Here is a 16635-nt window from a genome sequence, read left to right as displayed (position 1 = left end):
TCCCGGGGGGTGGGGGGCTGCTGCGAGGCGGCGCCTCAGGGAGGAAGCGGGGGTGGGGAGCTGCCACAAGACTGGGGGGGCAGGGGGGCGCTAGGTGGAAGTTTCACCTAGGGCATGAAACTTCCTTGCACCAGCCCTGTATATTGTGCGGATGTGACCCACACAACACAGAGAGCTGCATATGCAGCCCATAATGGTAAATAGGTTGAGCCCATTGGTTTAGAAATTGATTGGTGTAACCCCGTCTAAACACCCTTAATTGGTTTAAGCATGTCTACACACACACTGATGTAACTGGATCAGTCTCTCAAATGATTAAATTTAATCGCTACAAATTGTGTTTAGACAACCCTGAGTTAACAGGTGGATTTTACATTTACACAACATTATGTCTATACAGAAGCTCCCTGGCTTATGCAAGCATTCTGTTCTGGAATGCCTTGTGTAAGTCGAATTTTGCGTTAAGTCAGGAATATTATCTCCGACAATTATGCCAAAAAAAGCTTACGAAACTTATGGAACTATTTCCATAAATCCAGATTTCTGTAAGTCAGGTTTGCATAACCTGGGGAGCTTCTGTACATCCATTTGTTATAGCAGGTATGCAATACCAATGACAACAATTTTTGAAAATTCTACTGCTCAATAAGCTCCCTGCATGGTCACATCATGACAAGACACAACAGGTAGTATGTTTGATATTTGAAAAATGACAGTTTTATTGTATCTACTAAAAATATGGAGAAGGTTTAAACTTCTGGTACAGGATAACTGGAACTGTAGGACCTGGTATATCCTGACTATGGATAAATTGATCAGTAACTGTTTAAAGGACAGGAAAAAAATAATAGAAATAAATGATCAGTTTTCACAGTAGAGAAAGACAAATAGCGATGACTCCCAGGGATCTGTGCTGTTCAACATATTCATAAATGATCTGGAAAAAAGAATCAACACTGAGGTGGCAAAATTTGCAGATGATACAAAATTATTCAAGATAGTTAAGTCCAAAGAAGACCAGCAAAAGGTTACAAAGCGATCGCAAAAAATTAGGGGACTGGGCAACAAAATGGCAGATGAAATCTAATGCTGATAAATGCAAAGTAATGTACATTGGAAAACATAATTACACATATAAAATGATGGGGTTTAAATTAGCTGTTACCATTCAAGAAAGACCTTGGAGTTATCGCAGATAGTTCTCTGAAAACATCTGCTCAATGTGCAGCATCAGTCAAAAAAGCTAACAGAACATTAGGAACCATTAGGAAAGAGATAGATAAGGTTACAGAAAATATCATAATGCCACTAGATAAATCCATGGTATGCCCTCAGTTTGAATTCTACATGCAGTTCCGGTCACCCCATCTCAGAAAAAGATAAGAACTCGGAAAGGTACAGAGAAGGGCAACAACAATTATTAAGGGTATGGAACAGCTTCCATATGAGGAGAGATTAAAAAGAATGGTACTTTCTTGGAAAAGAGATAGCTAAGAGGGGATATGATAGAAGTCTATAAAATTGTGAATAGTGTGGAAAACGTGAACAAGAAACTGTTGTTTACTCCTTCACATAACACAAGAACCAAGGGTCACCCAACCAACTAGGCCTCACATTCAACACCAAGAAAACTAAAGTGCTCCACCAGCAGACTCTGAACCTTCAGGATCCTGCAATCAAGATCAACACAAGGACCCTGAGGGACGCTGAGCACTTCCCCTACTTCGGCAGTTATCTGTCACAGAATGCCAGAATTGATGAGGAGATTCAAGACCACCTCCTATGTGCCACTGAAGTTATCGGATGCTTGAGAAAACATGTCTTTGAAGATTGTGACATCAAGAACCAAACCAAGCTTCTCGTGTACCAGGCCATCATTATCCCCACTATCCTATATGGTGCCAAAACCTGGATCACGAACAGTTGACACCTCAAGGTTGTTGAACGACACCATCAATGGTGCCTCTGCAAGATCTTTCAAATTAAGTGGGATAACCGATGCACCAACATCAGTGTCCTGGACCAAGCCAAAACCTCTAGCACTGAAGTTATGATCATCTGCCACCAACTCTATTGGGCTGGTCACGTTCTTCGAATGCCAGACAATCAACTACTGAAGCAGTCATGTTCTCACAACTGAGCCAAGGCCAACAGATGAGGGGAGAGCAAAAAAAGCACTTCAAAGACACCCTCAAAGCCAACATGAAGAAGTGCAACATTGACATAAACTTATGGAAACCCAAGCCCTCAACTGACTAAAATGGAGATGGACCTTGTGGAAGGATCGCAGCATTTTCAGATCCAGTGAAGACAACAGGAAATGGAGAAACAAACAAGGATGAAGGAATGCACGGCAGCCCGACTCAATAATCCAGATCTGCCCCTTCCATCGGGAAATGTCTACCCAAGGGATCAGCAACCTTTGGCATGCGGCCCATCAGGAAAAGCTACTGGCGGGGTGGGGTGGTTTGTTTACCTGCAGCGTCCACAGGTTCGGCCAATCACAGCTCCCACTGGCCGCGGTTCACCATTCCAGGCCAATGGGGGCTCCAGGAAGCAGCGCAGGCCTGCGGATGTGGCAGATAAACAAACTGTCCCAGCCCGCCAGCGGCTTTCCCTGACTGGCCGTGTGTCAAAGGTTGCCAATCCCTGGTCTACCCCCAACTGTGATAAGATCTCTGGATCCCCGATTGGTCTTATTAGCCACCTGCAAATCCACCAGCGGTAACTGGTTATCATTTCATGGAAAATGATCACCCTCAAACTCCAAGGCATTGCCACCTATTATATTGTAAATAGTGTTGCACCGGAAAAAATGTTACACTGAACTGCTACATTACTGTAACTTGCCATGTTTTGGATGAAAAATGCATCATTCTATATTTTATGTAACAACCGAACAACAATTAAAAAGAAACAAAAAAGAAATACTGCATTTATTCAGACAAGTGTTCAAAGTTAAAAAGGACTAAGTAGACAGAGTTTGAGGAAACTACAGAGTATCCACTGCAATCCTATATGCACTGTAATTCAACAACTGCTAAAATAGTTTGATTCATTTCAGCATCTCTCTAAACTCCACATGTCAAATGGCAAAGCTGTTCACAATTTCTGACCAGGAAAGATAAATACAGTAAAAGACTAGAAGCCAGGAGGGTCTAGTGTTCTATTTCAGATTAAGGTACTAACTCACCGTGTGATAACAGGAAAATCACTCAACTTCTTTGTGCTTCAGTTGATAAAAGCAGGTGCGCATGCCAACACACAGAGTGTGCAGAGCATCGCATTTTTCCTCAGAAAAGGTTTTTTAAGAAGTACTATCGCAATACAGAATATCGTGCTACTGTTACTACTGTTTCATTACCTTTTTTTGAAAGCACATTAAGGTTGAGATTTTAATCCCACAAAAATTAGGAAAATTTAAAATTTTAAATGTAAAACGTTTATATTGCAAACAAATTCACACTAACAGTGCTGAAATCTGTCTCGCTACAGACAGTTGAAAGAAGGGGAATCATACCATCACTTCCTCACTAATCCTCACTTTGAGTACTAGTTCACAAGAGGGCAAAATACATATATAAAAGTAAGAAAGAGTTGCTGTGCAACCATAACTGTGAATTTCTTGACTTGTATTTAAAAGTTTACAGATATCATTTGAAAGCTCATAATTTGCTGGTCATTATTGACCCAGTAAAAAGTGTGTGACAACACATAATGTGAAGTTTTAAGATTTCCCTGCAAGATGTTATTAACATATGTTCCAAACCCCACAGCCCTTCCCAGGCAGAAATCAGTCTGCCCCAAACAAAGGAAGGGATATATGCTTGCCTTAAGCAGTAAACAGAGATATCAAGCAGGGAGGGCCGAGGGAAACAGGTGAAAAAAACCCAGCAGGGAATATTCTTCCACATAAATTCTTTGTCCCATGGGTCTCAGCTATAATGTTTTTCAAGAGGGGACAAACTATAAAAAGGAGGGACACACAGCCCAAAGCACACATTTTTTGCAACTGAAGCGGCCGTCGGATTCTGGGGGAGAGTCCTGACCTACTGATCAAACTCTTTAAGATTGCCAAGAGCAGGTGGTAAGGAAAAAATAAAAACTTTGCTTTGAATCTAATATAGTTTTTATGTTAGGCTCCAGAAAGTGTTTGATCTTTATTTTTTTTGTAATCATTTCTGACTTTCATGCCTCATTACTCTTCCTCACTTAAGATCTCTCTTTCCAGTTAATATATTGGTTTCATTGTTTTTAGCTAATCCAGTGTGTTCAAGTTGAAGTGTTTAGGTAATTCCATTTGGGGTAACAAGATGTGACTATATTATTCCCTTAAGGGAATAATGTACTCAATATATTTGTACTGTCCAGGACAGGGCTGGGCAGTACAGGACATACATTTCTGGAGAGGAATCTGGGACTAGGAGTTGTTGGGGTCATCCTGTGGAAACCTTAAGGCTGGTAAGAGCCAAAGTGTGGCTGGCTGGCTGCAGCAAATACAGACATAGATGGGAGCGATTTACGTGCTGAAGGCTGTTTTGTGAGCAGTCCAGGCTGAAGCCTACAGCAGTAAGGCATTTTAAAGGGCACCCCAGATTACAGGGCAGGGATGACACAGCTACTCATTAGTTTGGATTGTACCCTGGCATGTCACACCATCCCATGCTTAAATTTTATTCTGGAGTCTCTTTTGGCTACTGGTATGATAATAACTAGTACACTAATAGCCAAAAGATTCAAATATAGAATTTTCACTCTAAAATTAAGCATTTTTTATTTTCTCTCTGTACCTTCTTTCTCCTTTCTCACTATTTTTTAATTAATTTCTCTCCTCTTCTAGAAATCTTTTGGGCCCCTTTCTCATCCTGGGATTTTTAGTCAACATTTCGCCCTACATTAGGGGTAGTTGTTTTTCTTATCTTGGTATTTTTGGGACACCTTACCCTTCTGCTTGGTTTGAGGCAGGGGGATTCATGCATTTCTCCTCTCCTTAAAATTCTTTCTGGATTTTTTTTGGGTCATTCTCCCACTGTGGTCCCTTCAGAGAGTGTGATTCTTCTCACTTACTCCATTCCCCAATCTCACAAGGGTGCTGCCAACACTTCTAGAATGAAACTGATGAAAGCCTAGCCAATTTTACCCTCAGGAGCTACAAAGACCACTGTAAATCCAACCCCAGACAAATCAGTTTCACTCTTCCCCTACACAGTTGCTTAAAGTGCTGTAAGTGAAACAGCCTAGACTGCCTGAAGTACCCTTGGTTTCATTCTGGCCCAGCAGCAGAAGCTGTATCCTTGCCTGTACACTAGCCTAATATGGATTTTTCAAGATGCATAGGAAAAGGGGTATGGAAAACCTTTCAGCCAAAACTGAACATTTGCTGGGATATTCTCTTCTGGCTATAACTGGCAGAGATCACTTCCTCATGAAGATTTTAGATTTCTTGCATTGAAGATTACTTTTTCATTGTGCAGTCTGAGTGAAGTTACTGGTATTTAGCACTCAGTCTTCATCTGTTTTATTGTCATTTTATGGTACTAGTGAGGTGTGTTCTTGTCATAAGTAGATAGGTAAGGTAAGGGTTAATTTTCTTTTGCCTGCAAAGGGGAACCAAACACCTGACCAGAGGACCAATCAGAGAACTGGGTTGGTTTAAAGTCAGGGGCGGAATTTGTATACTCAGGAGTCTTTGGTTGTTTCCTCGGCTATGGGTAAACAAGTTTCTTTAACTCCATTCTTAATTCAAAGTCGTCTCCTAAACATTCTGAAGTACAAAGGACAAGCAATATAATTCGGCTTATGATGAGCCTTTGTGTTGTATTTACAATGTATGTTGATTGCTTGGATGTGTTTAATCGGGCTATATCTTTTAAATCAGACTGTTATTGCTAGTTTTCTTTAAAGCACAAGAGCCTGTATTGAGTTCTTATGCAATATGTATGTTTGTATTTGCTTTCATTTTATATAAAGTTCTTTTGAAAACTGGTTCGGGGAGTTTTTTTCCTGTGAGGCAAAAGGGAAAGGGAAAAAGCCACGGCTGTGGGCTATTGTCCTATTGTTCCGGGAAAGCGCATACGGGGAAAGAGAAAAGGAATCATCTCTGTTCTTCTTGTGTTTGAAGGTTTTTCTCTAGTTAACTGCTACGAGACCAGGGGGGGAATCTCTTGTGTGCTACTCGTGTTAGCTGTGATGCATGACCTTGAGGGAAAGTAAATTAGCTCTCTTGGTTTTTCATTCAAGAGTGAGTTCTGTCTCGCACCGGCTACCCAGGGAAAGGGGGAAGCTGGGAGAGGGAGAGAGAGAGACCAGGGTCTGGGTGCTTGGGGTCCCCCAAGGAGGGTTGGGGACCACCCGAGAGAGGAAAGGGGTCCAGGCCCTATAAATTCCTGACCTGGTGCAGCGAGAATATCAAGCTAGGTAGTGAGGCTTGGGGAGTTTCAGGTTAAGCACCCAGAATTTGGACGCTAAAGTCCAGATCTGGGACGAGGCAGGCTATTACCACATTAGAGCAGTGGTTGGGTATTAAAGCATTCCAGACCAGCTACATTTATCTTCTTTTTTTCTGCTAGGGATTAGCAGGGAAAGGGGTTGGTTTTTAAGTGCTAGAGAGGAAAAAAAAAATTTTTCTGCTTGATCTTAGCAGCTTGCAGGGTTAGCGAGTCATTAAGAAACATTACAGCTCTTTTGTTAAACAATTGGAACTTAACAGTCCAGAAATCAACATACATGTAATACAAACACAAAGCTCTCATATCCGAATTACTTTGCTTTCTTACTCACAGATGTTTTAGGATGACTTTGAGATAAGATGGCAGTAGAGAAAACTTGCTTTACCCATAGCCGAGGAAACACACAAAGACCTGAGTATACAATCCCGCCCTGACTTTTAAAACCAGGTTCCTGATTGGTTCCTCTGGTCAGGTGTTTGGTCCCCCTTTAGCAGCAAAGAAAATTAACCCTTCCTTACTTATCACTTATTGACGTCTCTGTCAGGTGAATCTTACAGTCATTACTCTCCTGGAAGAGCAGTGAACAGATGATTCCCTCAGGAGACACTTCCAGACTCTGTGTGATGTTACTCATTATATCCCTTGAGATGGAGTGGACTCCTAACTACGCAATTCATTACCACCATGTATATATTTTCTAATCGTTACTTAGGGTTTAAAGAGTCATTATTTACTATTGATAAATACAAAAATTTTTGGAGATAGTCAAGTGTAGGAAACTGCATATAGTCCTCTCTTAGCCTGTTCTTGCCTCATACTCAGTCACATGTTGATATGTCTCAACCACAGAATTTACAGAGAAGGCCATTTCCCCGTCCAGCATTTGGACAAGGATGAACCAGTGCCATTAAGCTATTAAAAAAATTTTGCAATCTAGGACTTAAATCTACACAGATATGGAACTCTATAAGGAATTGCTAATAAGGAACTATCTTTTTGACCATGTTTTGGCTTACTGGTTCCAAAATTATCAGGCCTTAAAACTAAGTTTATTAGAGAAAAAGATGCTTTTCTCCTAATTAACTGTTCCAAATTGTTGTGGTTTTCATATTAATTCTAGTGGCACGAAGTTGTTAAATAAGAAATAAAGGCCTGAAGTCCAAAATAGGTTAAATTATCATTTACAATTAGGTTATTATTTTTAGGTAGCCTAAGGACTCATGTACCCTACTTTCACCCACCGCCTGGATCACCAGTTTTCAGACAAAGAATCCGATTCCCTTTAAAACCCATTCAATGACATTCCAAGCTGCCGCACGATCTTTAAATGGTGGATCACTCTTCCTTTCTCATCCTTGCTCAAGTGGCAACTGCAATTGTTACCTTTTTAAACTCTGCTGGTCTGCTATTGCATTTACATTCCATAGGAGGATATATTCCTTAACTCCATATTTTTATTTTAATAATTCTTATGAAAATCTTTTACTGAGCACTTGTGTTACTCTTCAGGCTGATACACAGCATTAAGATTGCCTGGATCAAAGCCAAAACAAGATGTCCATATTTTGTTACTTGACTATACAAAAAAAAAACCTCTGGACAGGCTGGGTTTGTTTTTGTTTGTTGCTTTGTTTTTTTAACCTTTAGAAATTCAAGAATTTCAAAACTCCTTCTTCCTGTTTCACTAGAACTCATCAGCTGTAGATTGAAGTCTTCTCAGCCCTCACAGTCGCAGTGTGAGGGATACTGATCCTTAACAGAGAGATCTTTTTTCCAAGCATTTTTTTTACTAAATAAAACAGTTTTAACAATCTCCAAAAATTAGTCCCTCCTCAAGGTTTACCAACTTCACTTTCCTTGGGAGGTTTCTGCTATAACACACTTACTAATCCCAGTCACCTAGGAGGTGCTGGTAAGAGAGATAAAACCCCAAGCAGAAAAAAATCCGTTCAGGTTTTCATTATGCCATCAAGGGGAAAAAGGGCCACAAAACTTCCCTCCCGACCTCATGTGCAAGTTACTTATAATGGACACAGCTTTCCAAGAGAATTTTTGGGAATAGGTTGAAGAGCAAGTAATTCCATAATACAGTGAATTTGTGAAGAATGTCAACATCACTATGTGGATACAAAAGGGTATTTCAGTGAAGGGGTGTTATTTTGTCAAGAGTCACTAATTCTGTGAATTTTGTAGCCAAATCAAAAACCTAGCCAATATCGTTGACAAAAGGATGACTAGATTCATAGGATCTAGGACTGGAAGGACTCGAGAGGTCATCGAGTCCAGTCCCCTGCCCTTATGGAGGACCAAATTACTGTCGTAGACCATCCTGATAGACATTTATTAACCTAATCTTAAAACTCTCCAGAGAATGGAGATTCCACAACCTCCCTAGGCACTTTATTCCAGGTGGTTATAACATACCCTGACAGTTTATGAATTTTCCTAATGTCCAACCTAAATCTCCCTTGCTGCAGTTTAAGCCCATTGCTTCTTGTTCTATCATTAGAGGCTAAGGTGAACAAGTTTTCTCCCTCCTCCTGTTTTAAGCTGATGGCTTGCTCTTTTTGCGGAGAAATATGTGATTAAACTTTTCTTCCTAAAGGACCCATCTGATGAGACTTCTGAAGAACCAAAGAAAGATTAAGAGAAAGGGATGTAAACCTAGAAGCCAAATTCCAGATTCATTTATACATAGTATGACACCATTGACTTAAATGACTTTGTGAAAGTCACTGCAGAATTTTACACAGAGATCTCTCTCTTACATGGACACTTTATTTTCTGTAAGTTACAATGTGTGGATGACAGTGAATAAAGGCTCCACCTATAACAAAGATTTTTTTTTCCAATCCCAAAGTAGAGATTCTCTGTTTAATTTATCAAATATTTCTTTTTCTGTAACCCAGATTTTTGCTAAACAGACACTTACCATCCTGGGTTATTTAGCAGTATGATTAGTTGTTCACCATATTTAATTCCCTATACGGAATAAATATCTTTTTATAGTCTGTTAAATACTGTTTTTCTAGAGTGAGAAATCTCTAAAATAGTGTGGGCCGTTATCTTAAAAACTAGGAACAAATGCCTGATTAGAATTAAAAGCCACATGAAATTTTTGTCCTGAATCAAACCTCAGAAAGTAATGTAACTAACAAGACTTGCCAGACAAGTAGCTCAAGCACCATAACAAAACTGCAAAGGCATGCAGCAGGGAAATCAAAAGGAAGGAAGAAATAATCAAAAAATGAGACTGTAAGCACTAGTAACAAGTCAGCAAGGACAAAAATATAAACAAAAAAGATTCTTAGCATTAAACACTGGATTCAAAGTAACTGGCATTAGGCCACAGTGTGGGTGGATTCCAAGTTACCATTTAGGGACTGCAAGCCACCAACAGAGCCCCATATCACTAAGGCAAACCATCTGTAAACTGTAGATATTTTGCTCGGGTATCTTTCAAAACAGTGTACTTTTAGAACCATCTTGATTATAAAACAGGGGAAGTTTAAGGGAACTGACAAACCATGACATATGCAATATAACGCTCAAGCGGTTCCTAAAGTAAGGGCATAGGCAGCTCAGCAGTCTCTAAAAATATATTGTACGTCCATCTGAAGTCTAACATTTATTTTAAAGAGGCATTAATTTTAAAATACAATATTCCTTTATAGTTTTTATTGTGCCTTGTTATTAACGTTCAGTAAATATGGTAAATGTTGACTAGAGCATCCCATTATTATTATAGGATGCCAACCTGTACTATAGGCTCTCAGCTCCAAAGGGCTCTGCAGTCAGCAGGAACAGAGCCTTACCCATTAAAGGCTGAGTCATTGGATTCACTCTCCCTTTCTCATAGTTTGTGTGTTTACATTTGGAAGACTTAGTTAGTTTGCTGTACTACAAAGAAAGGCAGCAAAGATGATCTCCCTCTTTCCTCCAAGAAAGAATGAGCCTGATGTAAACCCTGCAGAGACCTGCACCCCAGGGTGAGCTCATGCTGGGCCTAGCCCCAACTTCCAAAGGGTCCCATCTTTCTGGTGCTGCTCCTGTCATTCCCCCCACCCACACCACTGCCTCCCAGGGTCAGGTCGCATCCTGCTCAATACGAACAGCTTGTCCAAGCCACTTGGGGCTATTTGTTTCCCCATCCCGCACTGCAGGTGTTGCTTTTGCATCCCTCCCCCAATCCTAATCACCTCCTACTCCATCCCCCCCACCCCCCTGCTCCTGCCGCTCCTCTTCCCACCAAACCCCAGGCCTGACTACCCCGCCCCGCCGCTCTCAAACCCCTGCCCCTCGGGGTCTTTCCCTCACCGGGGCGCGGGACGGGGCCGGACCAGACCAGCTCTGGAAGCCAGGCGGGCAGGGCCACGGGCCTCTTACCTGCTGCTACGCCAGCAGCCACCAGGCAGAGCGAGAGGAGCAGCGGGGGCGGCAGAGCACGCATGGGGCGACCCCAGCAGCACCTCCCTTCCCACCCCCGGGAGCAGAATGACAGGGCCGGCCGCCCCGGGAGGCATGACGGGAAATTCCTAGGCAGCGGCAGCTAATGCCAAATATGAGCATGGAGCAGAGGAGAGAGTGCAGGGGCAGCCCCGCCCCCCCGGGCACCAACCCAGCCGCAGGGCCGGGCTGCCGGGAGTGATGCTGCCCTCTCCAGAGCATACGGCGCCCTGAGTGTTATTTGGGGGAGACCCCACCATAAGCGGTGCCCCTGCCAGCTTGCGTCAGGCGAGGAGGTGGCACGGAGCGTCCCTTTCCCTAGAGTGGGGAATTACTACGTGGGCTTTAGCACAGCCCTGAGAGTCGGACACCGTTGCAGCCCAGCAATCATTTCAGCCGGGAAAGGTCTCATGCAGCCCTATCTCACTGGGGAAGGATGGTCCTGCGAAAATGGAGCAGGCCGTCTGTTAATACAGGCTTCGCCACTGACTCCACCGCAGCTCCAGTGCCGGCCGTAGGAAGGCTGCAAAGTGATAGTTTCAACAATAGTTTTTGTAACGTGAACACCCCATTACCAAGGAAAAAGAAAAACCACCACCTCCAACTTCTATAACAGGGTAAACACCAGCCAGTGAAAGTGACTTTCACTCCCGGCACTTGGTTCAAATCACTAGAGATATAACTTTTAGATAATGTTTTCACCTCTTATTACTACTACTGTTAGCTTCTCTTAATTTAGTAATTTCCCCTTTTAGCATTAAAGCAAGTCTAGATTATATATTGGAAAATGCTTAATACAAACAGGAAAGGATGTGGTAGAGTGACCAGCTTCATTGATGTAGTTGCTGTAAAAACTATAGTGTTGGCTCCCCACTCTGACAGAGACCACCACCACTCAGCTCTAATGGCTTTTTGGTCAAGAGAGCACTTAAGGGAGACAGTCTTTATTTCTCTTCTTGGTGTAGCAAGATTAAGCCTACATTAAATACAGCAACCAGTCTCAGAGAGCATAGACCTCTGAAGGCAGAGGAGAGGGAAGGTGGGTATTATTTAGTTAGGTAGTTTACTGATTTAACCACGATAGTGCCAAATGTCTTAAAAGCCTTAAGCAGAGCTTTATGAACATCTGAAGATTAGTAGCACACGTGTGCTAGTTTTAACACACCCAGCTAGAGAAAAAATGGTGGCTATTTAAGAATTTTATCACAAAGGAAAGTGGTGTCCTTACCCAGCGTAGCAAAAAGACAGGGTTCATTATTAGTCTTTTATATGTCAAGTATGGCATACAATTGCTGTCAGACATCAGATGTGCTTCTGTAATTAACTCTTCTTTACTGTTCTCCACAGACCATAAACAGAAGATAGCATTGCAAAAGGAGCAAATACAACCGGCTAAATGTAGAAACCAGAATTACAACACAGCTCCAGAAACTGTTCTGGAAAACCAGAGGATTTAACAAAAGATAAATGTTTCTAAAGAAATCTGTGCCCATGTTTCAAAAACAGAAAAAACCTTAACAGCAGCATAGAAGAAACCAAGAAATATTAAGAGTACTTCCAACTTTGAACTGTTTTTAAGAAGTTTTCTGATTGGGCTGTCATCTTCCCCTACCCATATTCATTCTTCTTGTATTTTAACCCAAAAATCTATAGGGATTTTCTTCATTGCACTAGTGCGCTCATCTTTTGATATTTCAAAATATGCAGGTTACAATTTCCCTAGTACAGTAACAGCTTTTAGACTTTCAGGCACTTATAGAACATTCTAGTCTCCAGGAATAGGGATTTATTGCAGTTTAACTTTTGGGGAAAACACACAATACTTTAATCAAATAAACAATTAAAAGGTGACTCGGTCATAGTCCACAAGTAATAGCTACTATGACGCATCTTTTTTCCATGCTATCTACCAGAAAAAGTATAATGAGATCCAATGGTTGGAAGCTGAAGCTAGACAAATTCACACTAGAAATAAAGGTGCAGTTTAAGAGCGAGGATAATCAATCATGGAAGTCTACCGATAGGATGGAGTCTACAAATTTGCTATAGCTCAAACAGAAGTTATGAGCTTGATGCTGCTGACATTTGTGGATAAGATCCTTGGACAGATGTTATGCAGGGCAGATTAGGTAACCATAATGTTCCCTTCCGGCCTTAAAATATATTACAAAAATAAAATATACTCTCACTGGACTGCCACACACTTCCGTGCTCAATGTCAGTGATCGCTCAGCTCAAGATTGGTCTTCAGGGGAGTTAATGTATTAAATCAGCTCTACAGCATAGTCTAAACTTGTGTCTTGAGAACAAGAGTTTTTGTTAAAACTTTAAATAGCTGTAGTACAAAGCTCTTCTCTCACCCATTCACCAAATGCAGACCAACATACAAATCAAAGAGAGACTTCTGACGATCGAAAAGTTGAGACGTATAAAAACCCCTAATAAACCTTTAATTAGAGGGTTTTGTTGTTTTTTTTTGTTTTTGTTTTTTTACAGGACAGGTGACAAATTACATCAAATATCTGATTTTTCTCAAATGTCCAGATATTATACACATTCCCCTCTGTCTTGCAGGGAGGGATATTGGTCAACTTAACAGTTTTATGTAAAATAAGCTGCATAATAGTACATAATACAATAATAAAATGTACAGTGTTTACAGGAAATATATTTTAGAAGCAAGAAAATGATGCATCTGCATCAAAAAGGTGACCTTTTAAAATGCCACAACTATTTTTACATTCACTCTTGCAAGAGGTCACAAGATGGGGTCACTAAGATCAGGTCAACAAATCACTATGATGCACATCAAATACAGCAAAATCAGTTTATATACATATAATACATATACATGTATATTATACATATACATATATGTATATATGGTAAAACTCATGAAAATCTACCAGACCTGACATAAAATCTACTCACTCATCAAAAATATGTACTTGTCCCTCATGAGTAGAAATTTGCATGGCAGATTATATATATTATATATACTCATTCATTAGCATCTGAGACGTAAAACTGAGAATTAAAAAATTTTCAGATAACAAACCCTCCAATAATAAACATGGTGCCCACAAAAGCACAAGGTAAGGCACAATAAGATTTTCTGTTGCAGAATAGTGTGCATCATGTTTAATGAACCATAAGAAAAACATGCATTATTTGTGCAAGTTCATGCTGCAAATCCATCATATCTACAAAAGAATTAAAGTGAGTTTTACTAAATTTATTTTAAATGGTACACTTTCAGTCTCACCACCTATGCAATATTTAGCTGGATAATTAGACAAAATTATATTGTATAAACAAGGGATCAGTGCAGCCAATAGTCTTAGATTTTCAGTGAAACTTCTCAGCAACAATTCTGTAGTTACTAAGAGTGAATAAATGTTAATACATAAATTTAACATTGAAATAAAGTAACTCACTTGTACATTTATATTTCTAGCACTCGTGAACCAAAATTTTGTTGCAAAAAATATGCACCCTTGTTAATTTTATAGGTAACCGGTTAATTAAAACTTATTTAAAGTTATAAATATATTAGGAAAGTTACTTAATCCCAATAGTACTTTGTCACAGTCCTGGTATTTGTAATAAATACAGGTTTTCACAAAATATTTTTCAGTATCTGCCAATTGCTTCTTTATTGCTCACATAAATTTGAATCCACCACAATTGGTATCAGACCTTTCACACAAAATCAGTCAGATATTTCAATATAAAAACTATAAAAGATATTTAACTTGTATCTAATACTTTAAAGTGTTCGGCTGTTTGACTTTTATGTGATGGTACAGCCAATACTATAAAAAACATTAGGTTATGAATAAAATAGGAAGCTTATTCACTGCTTTAATGCAGACATCCTCACAGAACACGACTACTTTTGCCACCACCAGCATTTACACTTATGTACAAAAACCAGCATATCTGCATTCAGTTTCTGTTTCCCCTCACACTTATATGCAACCACTAAAGCCCAATTAATTTTCCCATACCCCAGCTGCAGCAAATGAATCCTTTACAGCAACAGAAACATAAGATTAGACTGAAAAATTAACATTTTTTTTACTTATTCGCCATCAGGAACCGTAGGTGTTTATTACAAAATATCCACAAGAATATTTCACAGGAAACTATGGAAATACAGGAAGCCTCTTTTTCTCCATGCTTTTGGATTGTTATCAAAACACTTCTTGGTGCAAAAAAAATACAGCCGTCACATCTGAAAATATTTAATAAATTCAGTGTTCTTCATGCAAAAATTAAATGCACTTGTTTACTCAAGCTCCAAAAACTTCCTGAAGCAACTGTTTTTGTCCACTTAGTATTACTGCCTCATTGCTAAGTCCCTTTGGAAACAAGATTTCTGGAACGTTCAGACTTTTATTTAATCAATGAAAATATTACATACAAAAAGCACTAAAAAAGGAAGACGGCAGCCAAACAGGAATTTTCCTGCTGCAAGTAACAGTTCTACAAGTTGTAGAAAGTCTTCTCAGGAGCTTCCCTGAGAGTTAGTTGTGCCTGTCCGTAGACGAAGATGTGACATTGAGTTCATGTGTTTGTTTGATGGCTTCAAGGGTGTGTTGCAAGTAAGAGCCTGGGGAAAGCGATGATGATATCGATCTAGCCGCAGGTATTTTACCGTTACCAGCTTTCCTGTAGTAAAATACAACCAATTACTAGTTTAAACCATTATATTTAGTTTAATAGGTAAATAAATACGTCAATGCATTGATGTAATCAACAAATTGCCAGACAATTCATACCTACGAAAAATGTCAAAATGTATTTTGTTATTGCTTAACATTTTAGTTAGAAGCCATCTTACAGCGCTAGCTAAAAATGACAGTAGCTGCATTTTCCCCCAGGTTATAACCCCCAAACTTCTTACCATCAAACCAAGAGCCGTGTAATGCTTTAAAAGCCTTTCCAGCATATTCCGGAGACAGACACTTGACATATACACAACCCTGTGGTGAGAAACAAAAATAAGTTTAAGACCAACAAGCCAAAAAATATATAGGGAATACCAGAAATGCATTTACCTCACGTGAATTTTTGTCCACAGCAATATGAACAATTCCATCATTATCGCTGCATTTTTCCAAGATTGCTTCTTGAATTGCCAAATGCCAGTGGTCACCAATTTCCCTAAGTAAAACAATTAAGAGAAGATATAATGAAAGTCTACATGAACACTTTTTTTTACATTTTATTATGGTCTGATTCTGATTAATTTTTTTTTTAAACAAAGCAATGTTTAAAGGAACATGCAAAGTATGTTAATTAGATATTAATATATAGTAATATTAACCTTTGGGATGCGCACCCTTGGATGGCCAATTAAAGTAGCTAATAAAATGTTAAGATCCCAACATGGCAATGCTTCTTTTTCCGTGGGAAAGAGTAAAACAATCCCTTTTAAAAATCTAGAAAACGATCAGATTTTTAAAAATTGATGTTTCCCGAATTGAAGGGAAAATTGCCAAGATTGCTACCAAGTAAACTCAGGGAGCTTAGAGAAAGGCCCAAAGATGATCTGAGGTGTAACAGGTACTCCAAAATGTCTTGAATCCTAGTTTCTGATAGAAGTATGCCCCAGAGAGAGTGGACCAGATTGAAAGCTGCTTCCACTAGTCTAAATAAGCAGCTGTAGTGGATTGCTTTCTGCTATTAAGCAATACCTCCTGAATTGCCTCTGAGCAGTCCTCCTCCATATGAA

At 39.9% G+C, this 16635-nt stretch overlaps 2 protein-coding genes across 8 annotated transcripts in view; both read right to left on the bottom strand.

Annotated features, from left to right (window-relative positions):
• Window positions 1-10992, bottom strand: part of MSRB3 (methionine sulfoxide reductase B3) — a 179928-nt gene extending 168936 nt beyond the window's left edge. For 2 of the 7 annotated variants that reach the window (XM_075066196.1, XM_075066204.1), the window contains exon 1: window positions 10836-10972. Coding sequence is in view for 4 of the 7 variants with exons in the window: in XM_075066210.1 (XP_074922311.1) it covers window positions 10836-10972 (137 nt within the window). In the remaining 3 variants the exon portion in view is untranslated. Of the gene's footprint in view, window positions 1-10835 lie in introns of all 7 variants that reach the window. The other 5 variants (XM_075066210.1, XM_075066214.1, XM_075066211.1 and 2 more) reach the window with 5 other exon arrangements.
• A 2332-nt stretch (window positions 10993-13324) lies between these two features.
• Window positions 13325-16635, bottom strand: part of LEMD3 (LEM domain containing 3) — a 74950-nt gene continuing 71639 nt past the window's right edge. The window contains exons 11-13 of the mRNA XM_032775252.2: window positions 15959-16064; window positions 15805-15883; window positions 13325-15569 (exon numbers count right to left, since the gene is read on the bottom strand). Of these exons, the coding sequence (XP_032631143.1) occupies window positions 15406-15569; window positions 15805-15883; window positions 15959-16064 (349 nt within the window). The 3' untranslated portion in view covers window positions 13325-15405. The remainder of the gene's footprint in view (window positions 15570-15804; window positions 15884-15958; window positions 16065-16635) is intronic.

This window comes from Chelonoidis abingdonii, chromosome 1, assembly GCF_003597395.2.
Source record: "Chelonoidis abingdonii isolate Lonesome George chromosome 1, CheloAbing_2.0, whole genome shotgun sequence".
Lineage (NCBI taxonomy): Eukaryota > Metazoa > Chordata > Testudines > Testudinidae > Chelonoidis > Chelonoidis abingdonii.
This window is presented reverse-complemented; position numbering and strand designations above follow the sequence as displayed.